This window comes from Salvelinus fontinalis, chromosome 2, assembly GCF_029448725.1.
Source record: "Salvelinus fontinalis isolate EN_2023a chromosome 2, ASM2944872v1, whole genome shotgun sequence".
NCBI lineage: Eukaryota > Metazoa > Chordata > Actinopteri > Salmoniformes > Salmonidae > Salvelinus > Salvelinus fontinalis.
The window spans coordinates 100779963-100801916 of NC_074666.1; the positions used below are offsets into that span (position 1 = coordinate 100779963).

A 21954-nucleotide genomic window follows, 5' to 3' on the forward strand; every position below is an offset into this window, starting at 1 on the left:
CTTATCTCAGTCACTTCCACACTCTCTGGATGTGTTGTTGACAGATTTTATGATTGATTTTTCTGATAGCCAATCGTATCATTCTGTACGTATGTGTATCCAATCAGAGGCTGGCAAGGGCGGAGCGGGAACCTCGAGCGCCAGACTGTGCAGTGCCTATCTGTCAGCTACAGTGTGTTATCGCGAATATGATTGAGCGTGGAGGAAAAAATGTATGATTTTACAAACTGAGATTTTCAAATGATTTACCGCGGACTTGGACTAAAACCTTACATCTCAAATTGTGCTTTGGACCCACGAGAGAATACGGCAAGTTCTGGATAGAACCAAGGAAAGGAAAAGGTCGGGAAGTTACGGATCTTTGTTGTCCGGACAAGAGAGAGGGGCCCGATTTCAGAGCAGCCAGTCTCGGGTGAAGTTAGCTAGCAATCGCTACCAAGGAAGCCAGCATCGTAAACCAGTTAGGAAGAGGATAGTCCAGTTCTCTACAGGTTACGAGATTACTCGTACAATTATTACCTTTATGAATGAGAGCTCTGGGAAACTGATACATATAGGGTATGTTATTTAATTCGTATATTGACCTCTGTCGTTGATTTGACTTGACACTTGTCAACTAACCACGAATAACTAGCTAACTAGCATTACCAGCTAGGTACTCCTGTCTTGCCAGCCACGCAAAGCTGTTGTTCACGAGCTAGCAGTAGTTAGCTTGCTAGCTACCATTCTGGCTAGCTGCCTATTTACCCTTTAATTACTATAACAGGGTTGCTAACGATCTAGTTTTAAAAAATCAGGTTATAAACATTTTTTGTTTTGTGGGCTCAATATAGGCTGTAACGTTATAACGTTAGATGTTCTTGATAACACTCACTTTCTTTGTTGCGATAGCTAGCCCCTAATGGCATTAGTCGCTAGCTAGCTAGCGTTATGCTAACAATAAGGACCCGGGCACAGATAGCCTGTTAACTAGCTAGGAAACTAGCTACATCCTTAAAATATACAGTTTAGCTAACGTTACGTCCACAAAACAAATATGTTGTTTTCATCTAAAGAGAGGTTATTGCCAGATAGCTCACAACAAGGTTCGTTTACCAACCGTCTGTTGATGAAGCAACAGCGTTGTAATTTAAATGTAACTGATGTTTTAAACTGTGACAGGTGTTCTGATTGAAGCGCTAGCAGTCAGAGAAGTCGGTGGTTAAATACCAATTCTAAACGGTGTTGAGGTTTGGAAGATAAGGATTTCTGCTCACAGATTGCTTTCAGCAGTGACGTTATTTGGACCACCACTGGTACCATGCCTAATTCCTGTCCAAGGGATGTTTTCGTTTTGAGCAGCACACTGTACTTCCAACTCCTGCAAGCTGTTTAACCTGGAGGGACTTTTTTATTAATTGTGTCCACTATTGCTGCATCATTCAGACTTGCCAAGCTACAATGGTGGTCATGTGTTTTAACCAGTAGCAGCGCCTCAACCCCACCTCGACACACAGCAGTGGGCTGGCCGTAGGGCTAATCAAGGATTCTGAACTGGAGGACCACACAGACTCTTGACTCTTCTAACTTCTCTGCTGGAATAGACTATACCTGTTTCCCCCTCTCTCAGCCCCTCCCCCCCCTTACCTGCCTCCATCCTCTCCCCCTCCTCCCCCAGTGTGTGAGGGTACAGATGTGAGGAAGGCAGGATGGGTACCCAGGGCAGCCCGGTGAAGAGTTATGACTACCTGTTGAAGTTTCTCCTGGTCGGGGACAGTGATGTGGGGAAAGGGGAGATCCTAGACAGCCTACAGGATGGATCTGCAGAGTCCCCATACGCTTACAGCAGCGGTGAGTCACCAGCTCTGACTTTTCTGATAGCTACTTTGAGGGAAAATGTACTTATTGTGATGTGTGGTTGTCCAACCTAGCTATCTTAAGATGAGGGCACTAACTGGAAGTCGCTCTGGATAAGAGCATCTGCTAAATGACTAACTTGAAAATGTACTGCGCACACACACACACACACACACACACACACACACACACACACACACACACACACACACACACACACACACACACACACACACACACACACAGATACATATATACACACACACTAACTCTTGGCAGCAGCTAAGGGGGATCCCTAATAAATACAAATACACAGCACGAACACGTATAGACACTGACACACACAGACGCACGGACACATAACACAAGTATACACATACTACACACACACAGCTACACACACACACACACACCATCTACACACACACACACACACCATCTACACACACACACACACACCATCTACACACACACACACACCATCTACACACACACACACACACCATCTACACACACACCACCTAAAAACAGACACGCGTACAAGTCCGCTGTGTGTGGTAAGTGAATAATCTTTTACGTTCCTGTAAAAACATCTGAACAATGCAGACACATTCATATTGTCTCACTCATACTCCACTCACTCCTGTTTTTATAATCTAGCTAGACTTTTCCCAAACAAAGGGCCAGTCACTGTCTCACTAACTAATAATGCATGAGCTACAGCAGAAGGGTCAGTAACTGAAAGGTCGCTGGTACCAATACCCGAGCCGACAGGGTGAAAATGTGTAAGTGCCTTAAGGAAGGCACTTAACCTTAATTTCCTCCAGGAGCGCCGTACTACTATGTCTGACTCTGTACAACAACACATTTCACTGCATCTATCCGGTGTATTTAAAAAATAATAATAATAATAAAGTTTTAACATAAGAGAAGCTTTTCAAACCAGACCTTTACTCCCACCCCTGGTTTGAATGACTTCACAGTCCTACAACAAGCCCTGTATTATAGAGTACACACACTCCACAAACACACTCCACACACACCCAGCAGGTCCCCTGAGAGTGTAGCTACACAGTCACCATGACCTTAGCCCGAGGAACACCAGATGCCTTCTATTCTGGTTTGTCAGGGTGTGTGTTGGGTCGGAGACGCCCATTAGCTGCCATCACGCTTGGAATCATAGCTTCCACACCAGTTCATCAGGGTGTTTTTTGAACTGCGTACCTTGTCCTTGTTAAGTCATTTGAAAGGCTGTGTGGTTTCTTTGTTTCTTTTTCTTCAATACAATAACATTGTGGCCGGGAATCCCCAGTCATTATCGTTCAGCGCTAGGGGTGTCTACAGGCTAGCTGTCGTGTGACTCTGTCGGAGTCCTGGAGGTTCTCAGTGGAGAGGGGAGGTTGTGACAGATTCGTACCCGATGGGGTGAGCTCTCCTTGGGCATGAGGAGAGGGGACGGCTGCCTGTCTGGGTGTTATGGTGCTGCTGATAGTTGGGGGCGATGGAGGGAGAGAGAGGGATGGAGGAAGGGGGGGGGGGCAGGGCTGCTGGTCTGTGGCTTCAAAAGAGCTGCTTCACACACTCCCAGCTCCATCAGAGAAATCCCCCAGAGATATGGAGGGAGATGGGGAGAAGATAGAGATAATAACTATATGCGAAGAGAAGGGGGAGATACTCTGTCTTCATGAACTATCTAATGTTCACACCTCTATGGGGACAAGCACTACTCATGATACAGACTGTTCACACCTCTATGGGGACAAGCACTACTCATGATACAGACTGTTCACACCTCTATGGGGACAAGCACTATTCATGATACAGACTGTGCACACCTCTATGGGGACAAGCACTATTCATGATAGACTGTGCACACCCCTCTTGTTGGTGGAGAAAATGTAACAGTTTTAAAGGTGATTTCCTTGCAATTCTATACATTTTGCCATGTCTAATATGTATGCATGTGATATTTGAGTGACAAAAAAAATGACAACAGTATCTATGGGCTAAAAAAAACCTCAATTAAAAATCGTTAGCTGACGTGGGCTAGTTGATCTGGACATTTCTGACAGGTTCTAAATATCTCTCTTAAGGAGGAACTGATGTAATACCCATCTACTATTATACCTTTCAAGAGTAAGTTTAAAGCTGGACTGAGTTCCTTTAAAACAAAAGAATGCCAGTTGTGAATTTTTCAATTTTATTTAACATTTTTTTAAACTTGTAATGTCAGCCAAGAACAAATTCTTATTTACAATGACGGCCTACCCCGGCCAAACTCTAACGCAGACGACACTGGGCCAATTGTGAATGAGCCTGGAATCGAACCAGGGTCTGTAGTGACGCCTCTAACACTGAGATGCAGTGCCTTAGAACGCCGTGAAAGCAGTAATTTGATTGGTCAAGACGAGAGCAAAGATTTCTCACCCAAGTGGAGAACTGCAACTGAAGCACAATGTGTCCATTTACATTCTGAAGCCGAACACACACACACACACACACACACACACACACACACACACACACACACACACTGCTATAAGGACAGGTGAACTGATAATGCTTTTTAATGTCTAATACCTCTCCCTTCTTTCTCTCACCCTCCTCCCTACCACGTTCTCTTCTGTATTTCAACCTCCCCCTCTCTCTCTCTCCCTCCTTCCCTCTCTCTCCTCCCCTCTCTCTCTCTCTCTCCCTCCTCCCCCTCTCTCTCTCTCTCCCTCCTCTCCCTCTCTCTCTCTCTCCCTCCTCCCCCTCTCTCTCCCTCCTCCCCCTCTCCTCCATCCAGGCATCGACTACAAGACCACCACTATTCTGCTGGATGGGAGGAGAGTGAAACTGGAGCTGTGGTTAGTACATCCTACATGTTGAATCGACACGTGGTGGTTAGTACGTGTTGAATCGACACGTGGTGGTTAGTACGTGTTGAATCGACACGTGGTGGTTAGTACGTGTTGAATCGACACGTGGTGGTTAGTACGTGTTGAATCGACACGTGGTGGTTAGTACGTGTTGAATCGACACGTGGTGGTTAGTACGTGTTGAATCGACACGTGGTGGTTAGTACGTGTTGAATCGACACGTGGTGGTTAGTACGTGTTGAATCGACACGTGGTGGTTAGTACGTGTTGAATCGACACGTGGTGGTTAGTACGTGTTGAATCGACACGTGGTGGTTAGTACGTGTTGAATCGACACGTGGTGGTTAGTACGTGTTGAATCGACACGTTGTTAGCCGGCACCCAGCGTTGTCATCATTACGTGTGTGTGTGTGTGTGTGTGAGAGAGATTAGTCAGAGGAGGTAAATTAACTGATTTAAAAATACATAAGTCCTCATATCAAATCAAGTTCAAATCAAGTTTATTTTATATAGCCCTTCGTACATCAGCTAATATCTCGAAGTGCTGTACAGAAATCCAGCCTAAAACCCCAAACAGCAAGCAATGCAGGTGTAGAAGCACGGTGGCTAGGAAAAACTCCCTAGAAAGGCCAAAACCTAGGAAGAAACCTAGAGGAACCAGGCTATGAGGGGTGGCCAGTCCTCTTCTGGCTGTGCCGGGTGGAGATTACCGTAATTTCCGGACTATAAGCCGCTACTTTTTTTCCCACGCTATGAACCTTGCGCTTTATACAATGACGCGGCTAATTTATGGATTTTTCCCGCTTTCACAAATTCATGCCGCCAAAAAACTGAGCACCGTCACATAATGTGAAGTAAATCGAGCGTGCTCAAACTTTCCATCATTCTGATTACGGTAGTCATTTTGTCACCCTCATCATGGCAAAGACACGGAGAAATGCATATGATGCAGCTTTCAATTTGAAGGAGATCGATCTGGCTGTTGGAAAAGGAAATAGAGCTGCTGCACGGGAGCTTGGCCTTAATGAGTCGATTAAAAGACGTTGGAAACAGCAGCGTGAGAAACTGACTTAGTGCAAAAAGACAACAAAAGCTTTCAGAGGAAAGAAAAGCAGATGGCCCGAACTAGAAAATGAGGCTTGGATGACAAGTGGGGAGAAATCCTTCACTAAAACGGGCCGCATGCGAAGAGCAACTTATGGTCAAGTCTGCCAGTGGGTCCTGACAGCGTGGAGCTGCTGCGTATTGAAGAGGGCAGCATAAGCTCAGCGGGGAATTTGCCTCCGGATGAAAGTGAGGAGAGCACATTGAAAACGATCCAACATCGGATGAAGCAATTCTGAGGCTATTCAACTCCGACACCAAAGGAGATGACTTCAGTGGTTTCAGTGCACAGGAGGAAGATAGTGACCAAGGACTTTCTTGGTAGGCTACTGTTTACTGCTATTAAAAAAAAAAAATGTTACAAGCCTGTTTCGTTAAAGCCTATTTATTTTTGTTACAAGACATGTTTCGTTAACGCCTATTTATTTTTGTTACAAGCCGTGTTTCGTTTAAAGGCTGTGTAAAGTTCATTTGTTTCAATGTACCGGTAGGCACCTGCGGCTTATAGACACGTGCGGCTTATTTATGTACAAAATAGATTTTTTTTTTTTATTCAGTGGGTGCGGCTTATATTCAGGTGCGCTTAATAGTCCAACAATTACGGTATAACAGAACATGGCCAAGATGTTCAAAATGTTCATAAGTGACAAGCATGGTCAAATAATAATCAGGAATAAATGTCAGTTGGCTTTTCATAGCCGATCATTAAGAGTTGAAAACAGCAGGTCTGGGACAGGTAGGGGTTCCATACTGCAGGCAGAACAGTTGAAACTGGAATAGCAGCAAGGTCAGGTGGACTGGGGACAGCAAGGAGTCATCATGCCCATACATGGTATCATCTCTCTTAACACCCTTAAAGTGGAACGGACAGCGTTTTAGCAACATGGGAATCTTAATCTGTTCATAAACACCCCAGGAAAAATATGACTTAAAGGCTTTTACATCTGCTGACAAGCAGCACTTAGGGGTCATTTTCACGTTTTCATAAATTCTTATAATGTTTGGGAATGAGGTAGAGTAAGGCATTGGTGAAAATTCTATATCAATATAGAGTGGAAAAGCTGCCGTGCGTTTGGACAATTACTAGACACTGCAGTAAATAAAACCTACATCCAGGACCAGAGTCTAAGTAGACCGGTGCACAATAGCCAATCAGAGCATCAGTAGGCCTTTATGCAAATAAGCCTTGTTAACTTTACCCAATCACCACTCAGATTCCATTTCTCTGTTAATGTCCTTAACTTTACCCAATCACCACTCAGATACCATCTCTCTGTTAACGTCCTTAACTACCCACTCAGATACCATCTGTCTGGTAACGTCCTTAACTTTACCCAATCACCACTCAGATACCATCTGTCTGGTAACGTCCTTAACTTTACCCAATCACCACTCAGATACCATCTGTCTGGTAACGTCCTTAACTTTACCCAATCACCACTCAGATACCATCTGTCTGTTAACGTCCTTAACTACCCAATCACCACTCAGATACCATCTGTCTGTTAACGTCCTTAACTACCCAATCACCACTCAGATACCATCTGTTTGGTAAAGTCCTTAACTTTACCCAATCACCACTCAAATACCATCTGTCTGTTAACGTCCTTAACTACCCAATCACCACTCAGATACCATCTGTCTGTTAACGTCCTTAACTACCCAATCACCACTCAGATACCATCTGTCTGTTAACGTCCTTAACTACCCAATCACCACTCAGATACACATCTCCCTTTCGTCTCACCAGAGCCAATCAAGTTCCAGATTCATCTTCCTGTCATCTTATCCTCAGCTAATCAACATACAGCTTTGTCTCTCACCAGTCAGACTACAGGATACAGTGATGTGAGATGTTCTCTTTCTGGAAAGAGAACTGAACCGTGGGTGGCATGTAAAGGTTTATTATGAATTCATGATGCATCGGATAGGTGCAGTGAAATGTGTTGTTTTACAGGGTCAGTCATAGTAGTATGATAGGTGTTGTTTTACAGGGTCAGTCATAGTAGTATGATAGGTGTTGTTTTACAGGGTCAGTCATAGTAGTATGATAGGTGCAGTGAAATGTGTTGTTTTACAGGGTCAGTCATAGTAGTATGATAGGTGTTGTTTTACAGGGTCAGTCATAGTAGTATGATAGGTGTTGTTTTACAGGGTCAGTCATAGTAGTATGATAGGTGCAGTGAAATGTGTTGTTTTACAGGGTCAGCCATAGTAGTATGATAGGTGCAGTGAAACAGTCAGTCGAGTTGTGTGAAGCAGTCAGTCGAGTTGTGTGAAGCAGTCAGTCAGTCGAGTTGTGTGAAACAGTCAGTCAGTCGAGTTGTGTGAAACAGTCAGTCAGTCGAGTTGTGTGAAGCAGTCAGTCGAGTTGTGTGAAACAGAAAGTACTCCAGATTGAATTTACGAACACACCCAAGGTTGTAAAATGTCTAGCTAGTTATTTGTTATGCTAACAAGCTAGCAAGAGGTTGCATAGCAACAGCATCAACTTCCGGTAGACAGCTGAAATGCTGGTACGCTCAACTGAAACAATACCGTTTGTTTACAGTATACTAGAATGAACTAATAGTATATATTCATTAAGTATGTAGTATACAGTATGTTAGTATGGGTACTCATTAAGTATGTAGTATACAGTATGTTAGTATGGGTATTCATTAAGTGTGTAGTATACATTATGTTAGTATGGGTATTCATTAAGTGTGTAGTATACAGTATGTTAGTATGGGTATTCATTAAGTGTGTAGTATACAGTATGTTAGTATAGGTACTCATTAAGTATGTAGTATACAGTATGTTAGTATGGGTACTCATTAAGTATGTAGTATACAGTATGTTAGTATGGGTATTCATTAAGTGTGTAGTATACAGTATGTTAGTATGGGTATTCATTAAGTGTGTAGTATACAGTATGTTAGTATGGGTATTCATTAAGTGTGTAGTATACAGTATGTTAGTATAGGTACTCATTAAGTATGTAGTATACAGTATGTTAGTATGGGTACTCATTAAGTATGTAGTATACAGTATGTTAGTATGGGTACTCATTAAGTGTGTAGTATACAGTATGTTAGTATGGGTATTCATTAAGTATGTAGTATACAGTATGTTAGTATGGGTATTCATTAAGTGTGTAGTATACAGTATGTTAGTATGGGTATTCATTAAGTGTGTAGTATACAGTATGTTAGTATGGGTATTCATTAAGTGTGTAGTATACAGTATGTTAGTATGGGTACTCATTAAGTATGTAGTATACAGTATGTTAGTATGGGTATTCATTAAGTAGGTAGTATACAGTATGTTAGTATGGGTACTCATTAAGTATGTAGTATACATTATGTTAGTATGGGTACTCATTAAGTATGTAGTATGTTAGTATGGGTACTCATTAAGTATGTAGTATACAGTATGTTAGTATGGGTACTCATTAAGTATGTAGTATACAGTATGTTAATATGGGTATTCATTAAGTATGTAGTATACAGTATGTTAGTATGGGTATTCATTAAGTATGTAGTATACAGTATGTTAGTATGGGTATTCATTAAGTATGTAGTATACAGTATGTTAGTATGGGTATTCATTAAGTATGTAGTATACAGTATGTTAGTATGGGTATTCATTAAGTATGTAGTATACAGTATGTTAGTATGGGTATCCGAACACAGCTAAGGTCTTTCTAGATGTTCAGTTTACTACCAACAGACCCCAACGCTCTACCTGCACAATCTGATGATGATTTTATACCCTCCTCAAAGATCATACTTTCATCAGACAGGAAACCAAGGTATTTATGAGGTAGTGTAGTTTAGGGGCATTGGCCGAAAGAGAAGTCATGAATACTTCTTACTCTACCCTTTTTTCTGAAGTGCATTATCTGGGTTTTATCTTGGATAATCATTTGCTACACCACAGATTGACACTATGTGAAAACGGCACATTTTCTACATTTTGTAGAAGTTTTACCCGATGATATCATCAGAAGTTAAAACATTTTAAAAACAGTGATATTCAAACACTATGGGATTTGTGGTGACGTGGGGAACAAGATAATACCCTCCTGGCTAGAAACTCCCACTATGGGATTTGTAGTGACGTGGGGAGCTAATACCCTCCTGGCTAGAAACTCCCACTATGGGATTTGTAGTGACGTGGGGAGCAAGATAATACCCTCCTGGCTAGAAACTCCCACTATGGGATTTGTAGTGACGTGGGGAGCAAGATAATACCCTCCTGGCTAGAAACTCCCACTATGGGATTTGTAGTGACGTGGGGAGCAAGATAATACCCTCCTGGCTAGAAACTCCCACTATGGGATTTGTAGTGACGTGGGGAGCAAGATAATACCCTCCTGGCTAGAAACTCCCACTATGGGATTTGTAGTGACGTGGGGAGCAAGATAATACCCTCCTGGCTAGAAACTCCCACTATGGGATTTGTAGTGACGTGGGGAGCAAGATAATACCCTCCTGGCTAGAAACTCGTTGCAGGTTTTGAAAATCACTGTTTTTCTTACTTTGAATCCTATCCTGTGATGTCACAGATAAAACATTTTTTTTAGGACCTTCTCTTTTTAACCACAGATCATAGAAACACAGCGTTTCACATGTAGACAATATGTACTGTGCTGGAGATGATGAATATGAGGTTGAAAAGTGGCGGAATTGCCCTTAAACTGTGGTTAACTCATCTCTCTCTCTCTCTCAGGGACACGTCAGGACAGGGGAGGTTCTGCACCATCTTCAGGTCCTACTCCAGAGGGGCTCAGGTAGGAACACACATTTTGCTGACATATTACACACATTTTGCTGACATAGTACACACATTTTGCTGACACGGTACACACATTTTGCTGACACGGTACACACATTTTGCTGACACGGTACACACATTTTGCTGACACGGTACACACATTTTGCTGACACGGTACACACATTTTGCTGACACGGTACACACATTTTGCTGACACGGTACACACATTTTGCTGACACGGTACACACATTTTGCTGACACGGTACACACATTTTGCTGACACGGTACACACATTTTGCTGACACGGTACACACATTTTGCTGACACGGTACACACATTTTGCTGACACGGTACACACATTTTGCTGACATAGTACACACATTCTGCTGACATAGTGTGTATATATACAGTTGAAGTCGGAAGTGTACTTACACTTAGGTTGGAGTCATTAACTTGGTTTTCAACCACTCCACAAATTTCTTGTTAACAAACTATAGTTTTGGCACGTCGGTTAGGGCATCTATTGTGTGCATGACACAAGTAATTTTCCAACAATTGTTTACAGACAGATTATTTCACTTATAATTCACTGTATCACAATTCCAGTGGGTCAGAAGTTCACATACACTAAGTTGACTGTGCCTTTAAATAGCTTGGAAAATTCCAGAAAATGATGTTATGGCTTTAGAAGCTTTTGATAGGCTAATTGACATAATTTTCTGTCAATTGGAGGTGTACCTGTGGATGTATTTCTTGGCCTACCTTCAAACTCGGTGCCTCTTTGCTTGACATCATGGGAAAATCAAAAGAAATCAGCCAAGACCTCAGATTTTTTTTTGTAGACCTCCACAAGTCTGATTCATCCTTGAGAGCAATTTCCAAACGCCTGAAGGTACCACATTCATCTGTACAAAAAATAGTACGCAAGTATAAACACCATGGGACCACACAGCCGTCATACCGCTCAGGAAGGAGATGCGTTCTGTCTCCTAGAGATGAACGTACTTTTGTGCGAAAAGTGCAAATCAATTCCAGGACAACAGCAAAGGACCTTGTGAAGATGCTGTAGGAAACAGGTACAAAAGTATCTATGTCCACAGTAGAACGAGTCCTATATCGACATAACCTGAAAGGCCGCTCAGCAAGGAAGAAGCCACTGCTCCAAAACTGCCATATAAAAGCCAGACTATGGTTTGCAACTGCACATGGGGACAAAGATCGTACTTTTTGGAGAAATGTCCTCTGGTCTGATGAAACAAAAATAAAACTGTTTGGCCATAATGACCATCGTTATGCTTGGAGGATAAAGGGGGAGGCTTGCAAGCCGAAGAACACCATCCCAACCGTGAAGCACGGGGTTGGCAGCATCATGTTGTGGGGGTGCTTTGCTGCAGGAGGGACTGGTGCACTTCACAAAATAGATGGCATCATGAGGTAGGGAAATTATGTGGATATATTGAAGCAACATCTCAAGACATCAGTCAGGAAGTTAAAGCTTGGTCGCAAATGGGTCTTCCATATTTCCAATGTTGTGGCAAAATGGCTTAAGGACAACAAAGTCAAGGTATTGGAGTGGCCATCACAAAGCCCTGACCTCAAGCCCATAGAAAATTTGTGGGTAGAACTGAAAAAGCGTGTGCGAGCAAGAAGGCCTACAAACCTGACTCAGTTAAACCAGCTCTGTCAGGAGGAATGGGCCAAAACTCACCCAACTTATTGTGGGAAGCTTGTGGAAGGCTACCCGAAATGTTTGACCCAAGTTAAACAATTTAAAGGCAATGCTACCAAATACTAATTGAGTGTATGTAAAGTTCTGAACCACTGGGAATGTGATGAAAGAAATAAAAGCTGAAATAAATAATTCTCTCTACTATTATTCTGACATTTCACATTCTTATAATAAAGTGGTGATCCTTACTGACCTAAGGCAGAGAATTTTTACTAGGATTATATGTCAGGAATTGTGAAAAACTGAGTTTAAATGTATTTGGCTAAGGTGTATGTAAACTTCCGACTTCAACTGTATATATTATTAGTATTATTGTTTCACGTACTTCTCTTTTTGACCTGCACTGTTGGAGCTTAAGAATTTTACTGTACCCTGCAATTACATCTGAGACTCTGTGCACATGACTAATAAACTAATCTAATCTAGTACACACACAATCTAATGACATAGTACACACACATTCTACTAACACAAGTCCCCTACTGAGTGTGTTTGGCTGGCCCTGTCTGCTCCTCCTACTTCTATAAACAGGACATAAAGAACAATGCCTGATGTGTGTGTGTGTGTTCTCCAGGGGATCCTGCTGGTGTATGACATCGCAAACCGCTGGTCGTTCGAAGGCATCGACCGCTGGATACGAGAGATTGACGAGGTATGGAGGGAGGAGAGGAGGAAGGGAAATAGGAGAGAGGAGGAAGGGAAATAGGGGAGAGGAGAGAGGAGGGAGGGAAATAGGGGAGATGAGAGAGGAGGAAGGGGAGATGAGGGAGCGAGGGTAGAGGATAGGAAGGGAGGGAGGGAGGAGAGGAGGAAGGGAAATAGGGGAGAGGAGGAAGGAGGAAGGGGAGATGAGGGAGCGAGGGTAGAGGATAGGAAGGGAGGGAGGGAGGGAGGAGAGGAGGAAGGGAAATAGGGGAGAGGAGGAAGGAGGAAGGGGAGATGAGGGAGCGAGGGTAGAGGATAGGAAGGGAGGGAGGGAGAGGAAAGGAGAGACCCTGTCCCATAGTCCTCAACACACCTCAGTGAACCGAATAGGCCCAGAGTACTGCAATAGACACACCATGTCCTTCCTGACGTCTGGGATGCAGAAGCCTAGATGACATCCTCCCTGTGTGTGTGTCTGTGTTTCTCTCAGGGGGGGGGGGGGGGGGGGGGGGGTGTTTGGTGAAGATGTGTCTTTCCTGGGTCACCTCTAGTCTACAGTACCCTGCAACTGGACTCCTGTCATTCAGAGAGCGGGAGAGAGACAGACAGACAGATGGAGGGAGGGGGGGGAAGGAGAGAGGGGGCAGGGAAGGAGAGAGGGAGTGAAGGAGAGAGGGGAGGGAGGGAAGGAGAAAGAGGGGGTGAGAGAGACAGAAGAGGGAGGGAAGGAGAGAGAAGAGGGAGAGAGAGAAAATAGTCTAGAGAATTTGATTGGTAGAATGAGAGGTGAAGCCGCTAGAAAGACCAGGGCCCGTTTCCCATAGCGATGGAACTCGGGCTTACCAGTGTTTTAACCATGTATCTTTCCTACAACGGCCCAAGATGTAACATGTGTTTCCCAAAACACCATGCAGAGAGAACGTTCGTTAAGTGCGTTGTTGCAGCGTGTGTCCATACTGATAGGATGGATACTGATAGGATGGATACTGATAGGATGGATACTGATAGGATAGGATGGATACTGATAGGATGGATACTGATAGGATAGGATGGAAGCACTGTTCTCAGATCAGCGTTCTCCCTTTCCAATCGTACCTTAACATTAGAATTATTCCACAATACTGACGACAGATCAGCTCCTAGAGAGATATTATCAACTATGGCTACAAGTATATTGAGATGGTTTACTCTAATACTTCCCCTAATGTAGTCCACTACATTCAGATGTGGCACATCATAGTGCACGTTACACGTGAAATACACTGAGTGGACAAAACACACCTGCTCTTTCCATGACAGACTGACCAGGTCAATCCAGGTGAAAGATATGATCCCTTATTGATGTCACTGGTTAAATCCACTTCAATCAGTTTAGATGAAGGGGAGGAGACAGGTTAAAGATGAAGGGGAGGAGACGGGTTAAAGATGATGGGGAGGAGACGGGTTAAAGATGATGGGGAGGAGACGGGTTAAAGATGAAGGGGAGGAGACGGGTTAAAGATGATGGGGAGGAGACGGGTTAAAGATGATGGGGAGGAGACGGGTTAAAGATGATGGGGAGGAGACGGGTTAAAGATGATGGGGAGGAGACGGGTTTAAGATGAAGGGGAGGAGACGGGTTAAAGATGAAGGGGAGGAGACGGGTTAAAGATGAAGGGGAGGAGACGGGTTAAAGATGAAGGGGAGGAGACGGGTTAAAGATGAAGGGGAGGAGACGGGTTAAAGATGATGGGGAGGAGACGGGTTAAAGATGAAGGGGAGGAGACGGGTTAAAGATGATGGGGAGGAGACGGGTTAAAGATGAAGGGGAGGAGACGGGTTAAAGATGAAGGGGAGGAGACGGGTTAAAGATGAAGGGGAGGAGACGGGTTAAAGATGAAGGGGAGGAGACGGGTTAAAGATGAAGGGGAGGAGACGGGTTAAAGATGATGGGGAGGAGACGGGTTAAAGATGAAGGGGAGGAGACGGGTTAAAGATGAAGGGGAGGAGACGGGTTAAAGATGAAGGGGAGGAGACGGGTTAAAGATGAAGGGGAGGAGACGGGTTAAAGATGAAGGGGAGGAGACGGGTTAAAGATGATGGGGAGGAGACGGGTTAAAGATGATGGGGAGGAGACGGGTTAAAGATGAAGGGGAGGAGACGGGTTAAAGATGATGGGGAGGAGACGGGTTAAAGATGAAGGGGAGGAGACGGGTTAAAGATGAAGGGGAGGAGACGGGTTAAAGATGAAGGGGAGGAGACGGGTTAAAGATGATGGGGAGGAGACGGGTTAAAGATGATGGGGAGGAGACGGGTTAAAGATGAAGGGGAGGAGACGGGTTAAAGATGAAGGGGAGGAGACGGGTTAAAGATGATGGGGAGGAGACGGGTTAAAGATGAAGGGGAGGAGACGGGTTAAAGATGAAGGGGAGGAGACGGGTTAAAGATGAAGGGGAGGAGACGGGTTAAAGATGATGGGGAGGAGACGGGTTAAAGATGAAGGGGAGGAGACGGGTTAAAGATGAAGGGGAGGAGACGGGTTAAAGATGAAGGGGAGGAGACGGGTTAAAGATGAAGGGGAGGAGACGGGCTAAAGATGATGGGGAGGAGACGGGCTAAAGATGATGGGGAGGAGACGGGCTAAAGATGATGGGGAGGAGACGGGCTAAAGATGAAGGGGAGGAGACGGGCTAAAGATGAAGGGGAGGAGACGGGTTAAAGATGAAGGGGAGGAGACGGGCTAAGCCTTGAGTGCAAAGGGGGATGCAACTCAATATTAGGAAGGTGTTCTAAATGTTTTGTACACAGTGTATATTGAGGGAAACATTTAATTAGACAGTAGCGTACAAATAGCTCAATAAAACTCAATTGAATTTCTCATTCCAATATATAGGTAGTGTGTACTGTATGTATCTTTTAATACAGTCATCTGGGTTTTCATCTCTTTATCCTTCCCTTGTTATGCAAAGAAATGGGCAGCTTTGTATTTGCAGTCAATGTCACGTTGGTTCTGTCACAGAAAGACAGATAAACATGTTGATGTTGTGTATAGCGGAGATCTTCTGTGTATGAAGTGATGCGGTAGGGTAGAAAACGCATCTAACCACGTACTTGGCTGCTCTAAGAGTGGTCTGAGGCAATCATTAAATAAGAAGCTTTTCCACCTTTAGTAATGATGTTTTTGGGAAACAGCTGGGAGATCTACGAAGGGTTCTAACGATGAACGTGTCCTTAAGATGCTTTTGGGAAACTGGTCCCTGATCTCTCTGTTATCTGAAAGAGACAATTCTAACAGTTTCTATGACGTACTACTGTTTTCTACTTCCTGTAAATCACTTAAATGCCCCCCTCTCCCTCCCATCAGCATGCTCCCGGTGTACCTCGTATCCTGGTCGGTAACCGGCTCCACCTGGCGTTCAAGCGTCAGGTTCCTACGGAGCAGGCCCGGGCGTACGCTGAGAAGAATGGCATGACCTTCTTCGAGGTCAGCCCGCTCTGCAACTTCAACGTCATCGAGTCGTTCACAGAGCTGTCTCGCATCGTACTGATGAGGCACGGCATGGAGAAGTTCTGGAAGCCCAACAGAGGTAGGAGGGAGGAGCTCGACACTGACACTTTTTTACAAGGACTACATGTGCTCCTAATTAGAAAAGTGGAGGAGCACAATAAAAAGTATTCAAGGTATTGATGATATAAATAGGCAGTAATTATAGTAATTAAAATCCAGGGTTTAGGAGCACCAGAAGGAAAATAATAAGATGCAGCCTACATAAAGCTGTCCTACTTTTAATATTATAATATATACCATTTAGCAGAAGCTTTTATCCAGTGACTTAGTCATGCGTACATACATTTTGCGTATGGACGGTCCCGAGAATCGAACCCACTATGCCGGTGTTGCAAGTGCCACGCTACGGAGGGCCGCGCTCTAGTGACTGAGCTACGGAGGGCCGCGCTCTAGCTACGGAGGGCCGCGCTCTAGCGACTGAGCTACGGAGGGCCGCGCTCTAGCGACTGAGCTACGGAGGGCCGCGCTCTAGCGACTGAGCTACGGAGGGCCGCGCTCTAGCGACTGAGCTACGGAGGGCCGCGCTCTAGCGACTGAGCTACGGAGGGCCGCGCTCTAGCGACTGAGCTACGGAGGGCCGCGCTCTAGCGACTGAGCTACGGAGGGCCGCGCTCTAGCGACTGAGCTACGGAGGGCCGCGCTCTAGCGACTGAGCTACGGAGGGCCGCGCTCTAGCGACTGAGCTACGGAGGGCCGCGCTCTAGCGACTGAGCTACGGAGGGCCGCGCTCTAGCGACTGAGCTACGGAGGGCCGCGCTCTAGCGACTGAGCTACGGAGGGCCGCGCTCTAGCGACTGAGCTACGGAGGGCCGCGCTCTAGCGACTGAGCTACGGAGGGCCGCGCTCTAGCGACTGAGCTACGGAGGACCACTTTCGAAGCACATCTAAAGACGTTCTCCCTTGTTCCTTTCTGAACCACCAGATGTTTACTACTGATGAAGTTACCACACAATATCCTTCATCTGTGGTTAGCAGGTTGCTAGCTAGCTAATGATCTGTGGTTACCAGGTTGCTAGCTAGCTAATGATCTGTGGTTAGCAGTTTGCTAGCTAGCTAATGATCTGTGGTTACCAGGTTGCTAGCTAGCTAATGATCTGTGGTTAGCAGTTTGCTAGCTAGTTAATGATCTGTGGTTACCAGGTTGCTAGCTAGCTAATGATCTGTGGTTAGCAGTTTGCTAGCTAGTTAATGATCTGTGGTTACCAGGTTGCTAGCTAGCTAATGATCTGTGGTTACAAGGTTGCTAGATAGCTAATCTTTGGTTAGCAGTTTCCTAGCTGGCTAATGATCTGTGGTTATTAGGTTGCTAGCTAGCTAATGATCTGTGGTTAGCAGGTTGCTAGCTAGCTAATGATCTGTGGTTAGCAGGTTGCTAGCTAGCTAATGATCTGTGGTTAGCAGGTTGCTAGCTAGTTAATGATCTGTGGTTAGCAGGTTGCTAGCTAGCTCATGATCTGTGGTTAGCAGGTTGCTAGCTAGCTCATGATCTGTGGTTAGCAGGTTGCTAGCTAGCTCATGATCTGTGGTTAGCAGGTTGCTAGCTAGCTCATGCTGTAACAGGACAGAACAAGGTTGTTTTAAGGTTAGCATCTCTTGTGTATGAACTAACTCTCTCTCCTCCCCTTTCCCCCTCTCCCTCCAGTCTTCACTCTCCAGGACCTGTGCTGCAGAGCGATTGTCTCCTGCACGCCCGTCCACCTGATTGACAAGCTGCCGTTGCCCGTGGCAATAAAGTCCCACCTCAAGTCCTTCTCTATGGCCAATGGGATGAACGCGGTGATGATGCACGGACGGTCCTATTCGCTGGCCAACGCGGGGGGCGGGTCTAAAGGGAACAGTCTGAAGCGTTCTAAATCCATCAAACCCCCCCAGAGCCCCCCACAGAACTGCACACGCAACAACTGTAAAATCTCCTAGTGATAGACCCTGTCTGGGGGAGGGGGGAGACTGACCCCCTAAACACACTGAAACAGACAGACAAGCTGAGGAGAGGATGTGTAGGGCCTGTGGAGAGAACTAAGTCTGAGACCTACCCTACACCCTGAAGGGAGGAGATACTCTGAAACAGACCTAGCCCTTACCCCATACCCTCACCCTGGGGGAGGAGAACAAGAGGAGGGTGGTGAAACCTACTGTAGGAGGAGGAGGGGGGAGGTGTGTGTACACAGACTTGAGGAGACCCGACCAGACATTTCTGGTCAACCCTCGTCCATAGGAGGGGTTGTGCTGGAGTAGTAATACACCCAGAATACATCCATAATACACCACACCCAGAATACATCCACATCCAGAATACACCCACACCCAGAATACATCCACACCCAGAATACATCCAGAATACATCCACATCCAGAATACATCCACATCCAGAATACACCCAGAATACATCCAGAATACATCCAGAATACATCCACATCCAGAATACATCCACACCCAGAATACATATACACCCAGAATACATCCACAACCAGAATACACCCAGAATACATCCACATCCAGAATACATCCACACCCAGAATACATCCACATCCAGAATACACCCAGAATACATCCACATCCAGAATACACCCAGAATACATCCACATCCAGAATACATCCAGAATTCATCCACACCCAGAATACATCCACATCCAGAATACACCCAGAATACATCCAGAATACATCCACACCCAGAATACATCCACATCCAGAATATACCCAGAATACATCCACACCCAGAATACATCCACACCCGGAATACATCCACACCCAGAATACATCCACATCCAGAATATACCCAGAATACATCCACACCCGGAATACATCCAGAATACATCCAGAATACCTCCACACAACCCTACTGAGTTCTAGTGCTTTCCCCTCCTCTGTCCTTCTTCCCTCCCTTTCTCTCTCTGTTGATCAGAGTGTTGCCTCCTGCTGTCCCATGATTCATATGTTAAATAATAGATGTTCTCTTCATGGATCTCTGACGCTTTTTACATCCCTCTGCCTGCTTTCTCTCCTTCTCTCTCTCCTCACTCTGCCTTCTCTCCCTCCTTCTCTCTCTCCATCTCCCTCACTGCCTGCTTTCTCTCCTCACTCTGCCTGCTCTCCCTCCTTCTCTCTCCCTCCCTTCTCCCTCTCTTCCACTTTACATCTATTCATCTCCCTCACTTTGCATTCTCTCGCACTCCCTTCCTCTTTACCTCCCATCTCCCTCCCTCCTTGTTCTTTACCTCCCTCCTTCTCCCTTCCCTACCCTCCTCTCTTATCCTTTTGTCTTCTCTCTCCCTTTTCTCTTCTCCCCAGAGTCATCCAGTCTGCCTGCCAGTTTTCCTCTCATTCCTTCCTTTCTCTTGCTCCTCCTCTCCTCTCTGCACCAGTTTCCAGTGCAGCCAGTGAACGTCACCCTATTCCCGACACAGGCTCTGGTCTAAAGTAGTGCACTGTGTAGGGAATAGGGTGCCAGGGCCCATAGAGCTCTGGTCGAAAGTAGTGCACTATGTAGGGAATAGGGAGCCATTTAGGACGTAGTCCCAGACTCACCCAATGAAGCCTGGTTGTCAGGCTGAGTGGTGTTCTCTTCTCACTGCAGGGCGGCCATATTGTTTTCCTACACAGACAGTCAGCGACGTGAGCATGGAGCCCCAGAGTTTCTCCTATTCAGGGAAATCTCCTGGCCCTCAAAGCTATTTTTCTCCCTTATTGTTCTGTGTTTTACTGAACTAACGTGTCCCTCTGGTCTCAGAGAGAGAGAGAGGCTGCAGTATCAACCGCTAGAAGGGCAGACTCTTCTATGGATGTATGAATGTATGAATGGCCTTTTCTCATTTGGGAAAAAGTCTGTCCTCTCTCCGTCTTCTCTTCTGCTTGATCCGGAAACCGATAAGTGGCCGAGTCGTGCCAATTAGTTAGTAGACGAACGGAAGAGGCTCCTCCCCTCCTCGATAGCCACCTTTCACCAAGGATAGTTATGTGAATCCTACCTGAGTCCCTCACGGAAATACTTTTGAAATGTTTTTTTTTTTTATTATCACGTTACACATTTATTGGGGATTCCACCCTGTAGACATCATTTGCCTGATAATGCGTGAGTGGAGAGGAGTCTTAATTTTATACAAGTAGCAATTTCATCCACGTTCCCTTCTCGCCACCTCTCCTCCATGACCTTTTACAAAAGGAGGCGAGAGAGGATGGAGGAGTTGAGTTAATGTATTGAGAAAGGGTCTTTGTTTTATGTAGTTTGTATGCAACAATTGCATCCATCGCCTCAAAGTCCAGTATTGTATGAATGAAGAAAATAGGACTTTAACTCTGTCTGCTTTTTATAAAGAAGCTTCTTCCCCACAGCCTTTTTCCAGGCCTCCCTCTCTGTGAGGTTCTCCTGGTTAGGCCACATGGTCAGGTCATGAGGTCAGGGAAAACCTCTAGGTCTGGTAATATCAAAAGGTTGTCATGCTGTTCTCTGGACAGAAGCATAGGATGTATCTCAAATGGCACCCTAGTCACTATGGTCCCTGGTCAAAAAGTAGTGCACTATCTAGGGAATAGGGTGCCAATAGAGTGCCTAATAGTGATCTGTTAGTTGTAGACTGTAAAGGAGGGAAGAGGTGTTTGGTTCTTGTGCAGCACATCATAATATGGACCCACTACCTTCATCATGTAGTGAAGACGAGCTTTCAACAAAATCTTTTCGTCCTTCATTTGAAAACTTTTTGACATTGTAATGTGTTTTATTACGACACCACCCTTTGATGTTGACCTTATAATAGTCTGACATTAGGAAGGCCTCAAATTACACCCTATTCTTCAAAATAGTGCACTACTTTTTAAAACAAGTGCCCTAATATGGGTGAATAGGGTGTCATTTGAAACAGAGATATTATATTTTTTTCCTTCTCAAGTGATTTCTCCAGATGGGATTAATGTTATTATTATGATGGACTGTTAAAAAAAAAAAAAAAAAGTTTGCAAAGAATGATGGGAGATGGAGTTTTGTGACCATGTCAGGAGAAGGGCCCCGTTTGGGGGTGTCCCTGTTGTTACCTGAGTTGAGGTTGTTAAGTGCGTCCCAAATGGCACCCTATTCCTTATATAGAGCACTGCTTTTGAACAGAGTAGTGCACTTGATAGGAAATAGGGGGCCATTTTGGACTAAGGGAAGAGAAATGATGGTGAACACAAAATGTAAACACTATGGGTGTGTCCCAAAAGAGTACTTTATTACCTATGTAGTGCATATCCCAATGGGCCCTGGTCAAAAGTAGTGCACTACATAGGGAATAGGATGTGATTTGGGATGTAAACTATTTTCCTTTGGTTGTAGCTGCTGCTGGGTAATTTAAACAAGGAGTGTGTGATCGAGCGAGCGCAAGAGTGTGTTCTTAAAAAAATAAAAAAAAATAAACATGTTTTTAAATTATTGATTGTACAGTTTTAGGCTAGGGTATGAAAAGCAGAGACTTTTTTCACAATAAAAACTGTTCTTAACATTA

The 21954-nt window shown here is 44.9% G+C and overlaps 1 protein-coding gene across 1 annotated transcript; it reads left to right on the top strand.

Annotated features, from left to right (window-relative positions):
• Positions 1-21954, top strand: rab40c (RAB40c, member RAS oncogene family). The gene is made up of 6 exons (XM_055898057.1): positions 1-1830; positions 4625-4685; positions 10515-10575; positions 12863-12940; positions 16277-16499; positions 18123-21954. The coding sequence occupies exons 1-6, from the start codon at positions 1689-1691 to the stop codon at positions 18395-18397; spliced, it is 840 nt and encodes a 279-aa protein (XP_055754032.1). The 5' UTR covers positions 1-1688; the 3' UTR covers positions 18398-21954.

Bases quoted from the DNA above. Each gene is read 5' to 3' on its own strand.
- rab40c (XM_055898057.1), top strand. From the start codon at position 1,689: ATGGGTACCCAGGGCAGCCCGGTGAAGAGTTATGACTACCTGTTGAAG. The intron at 10,576-12,862 runs GTAGGAACACAC...TGTGTTCTCCAG, and splicing joins CCTACTCCAGAGGGGCTCAG to GGGATCCTGCTGGTGTATGA. The intron at 12,941-16,276 runs GTATGGAGGGAG...CCCTCCCATCAG, and splicing joins GGATACGAGAGATTGACGAG to CATGCTCCCGGTGTACCTCG.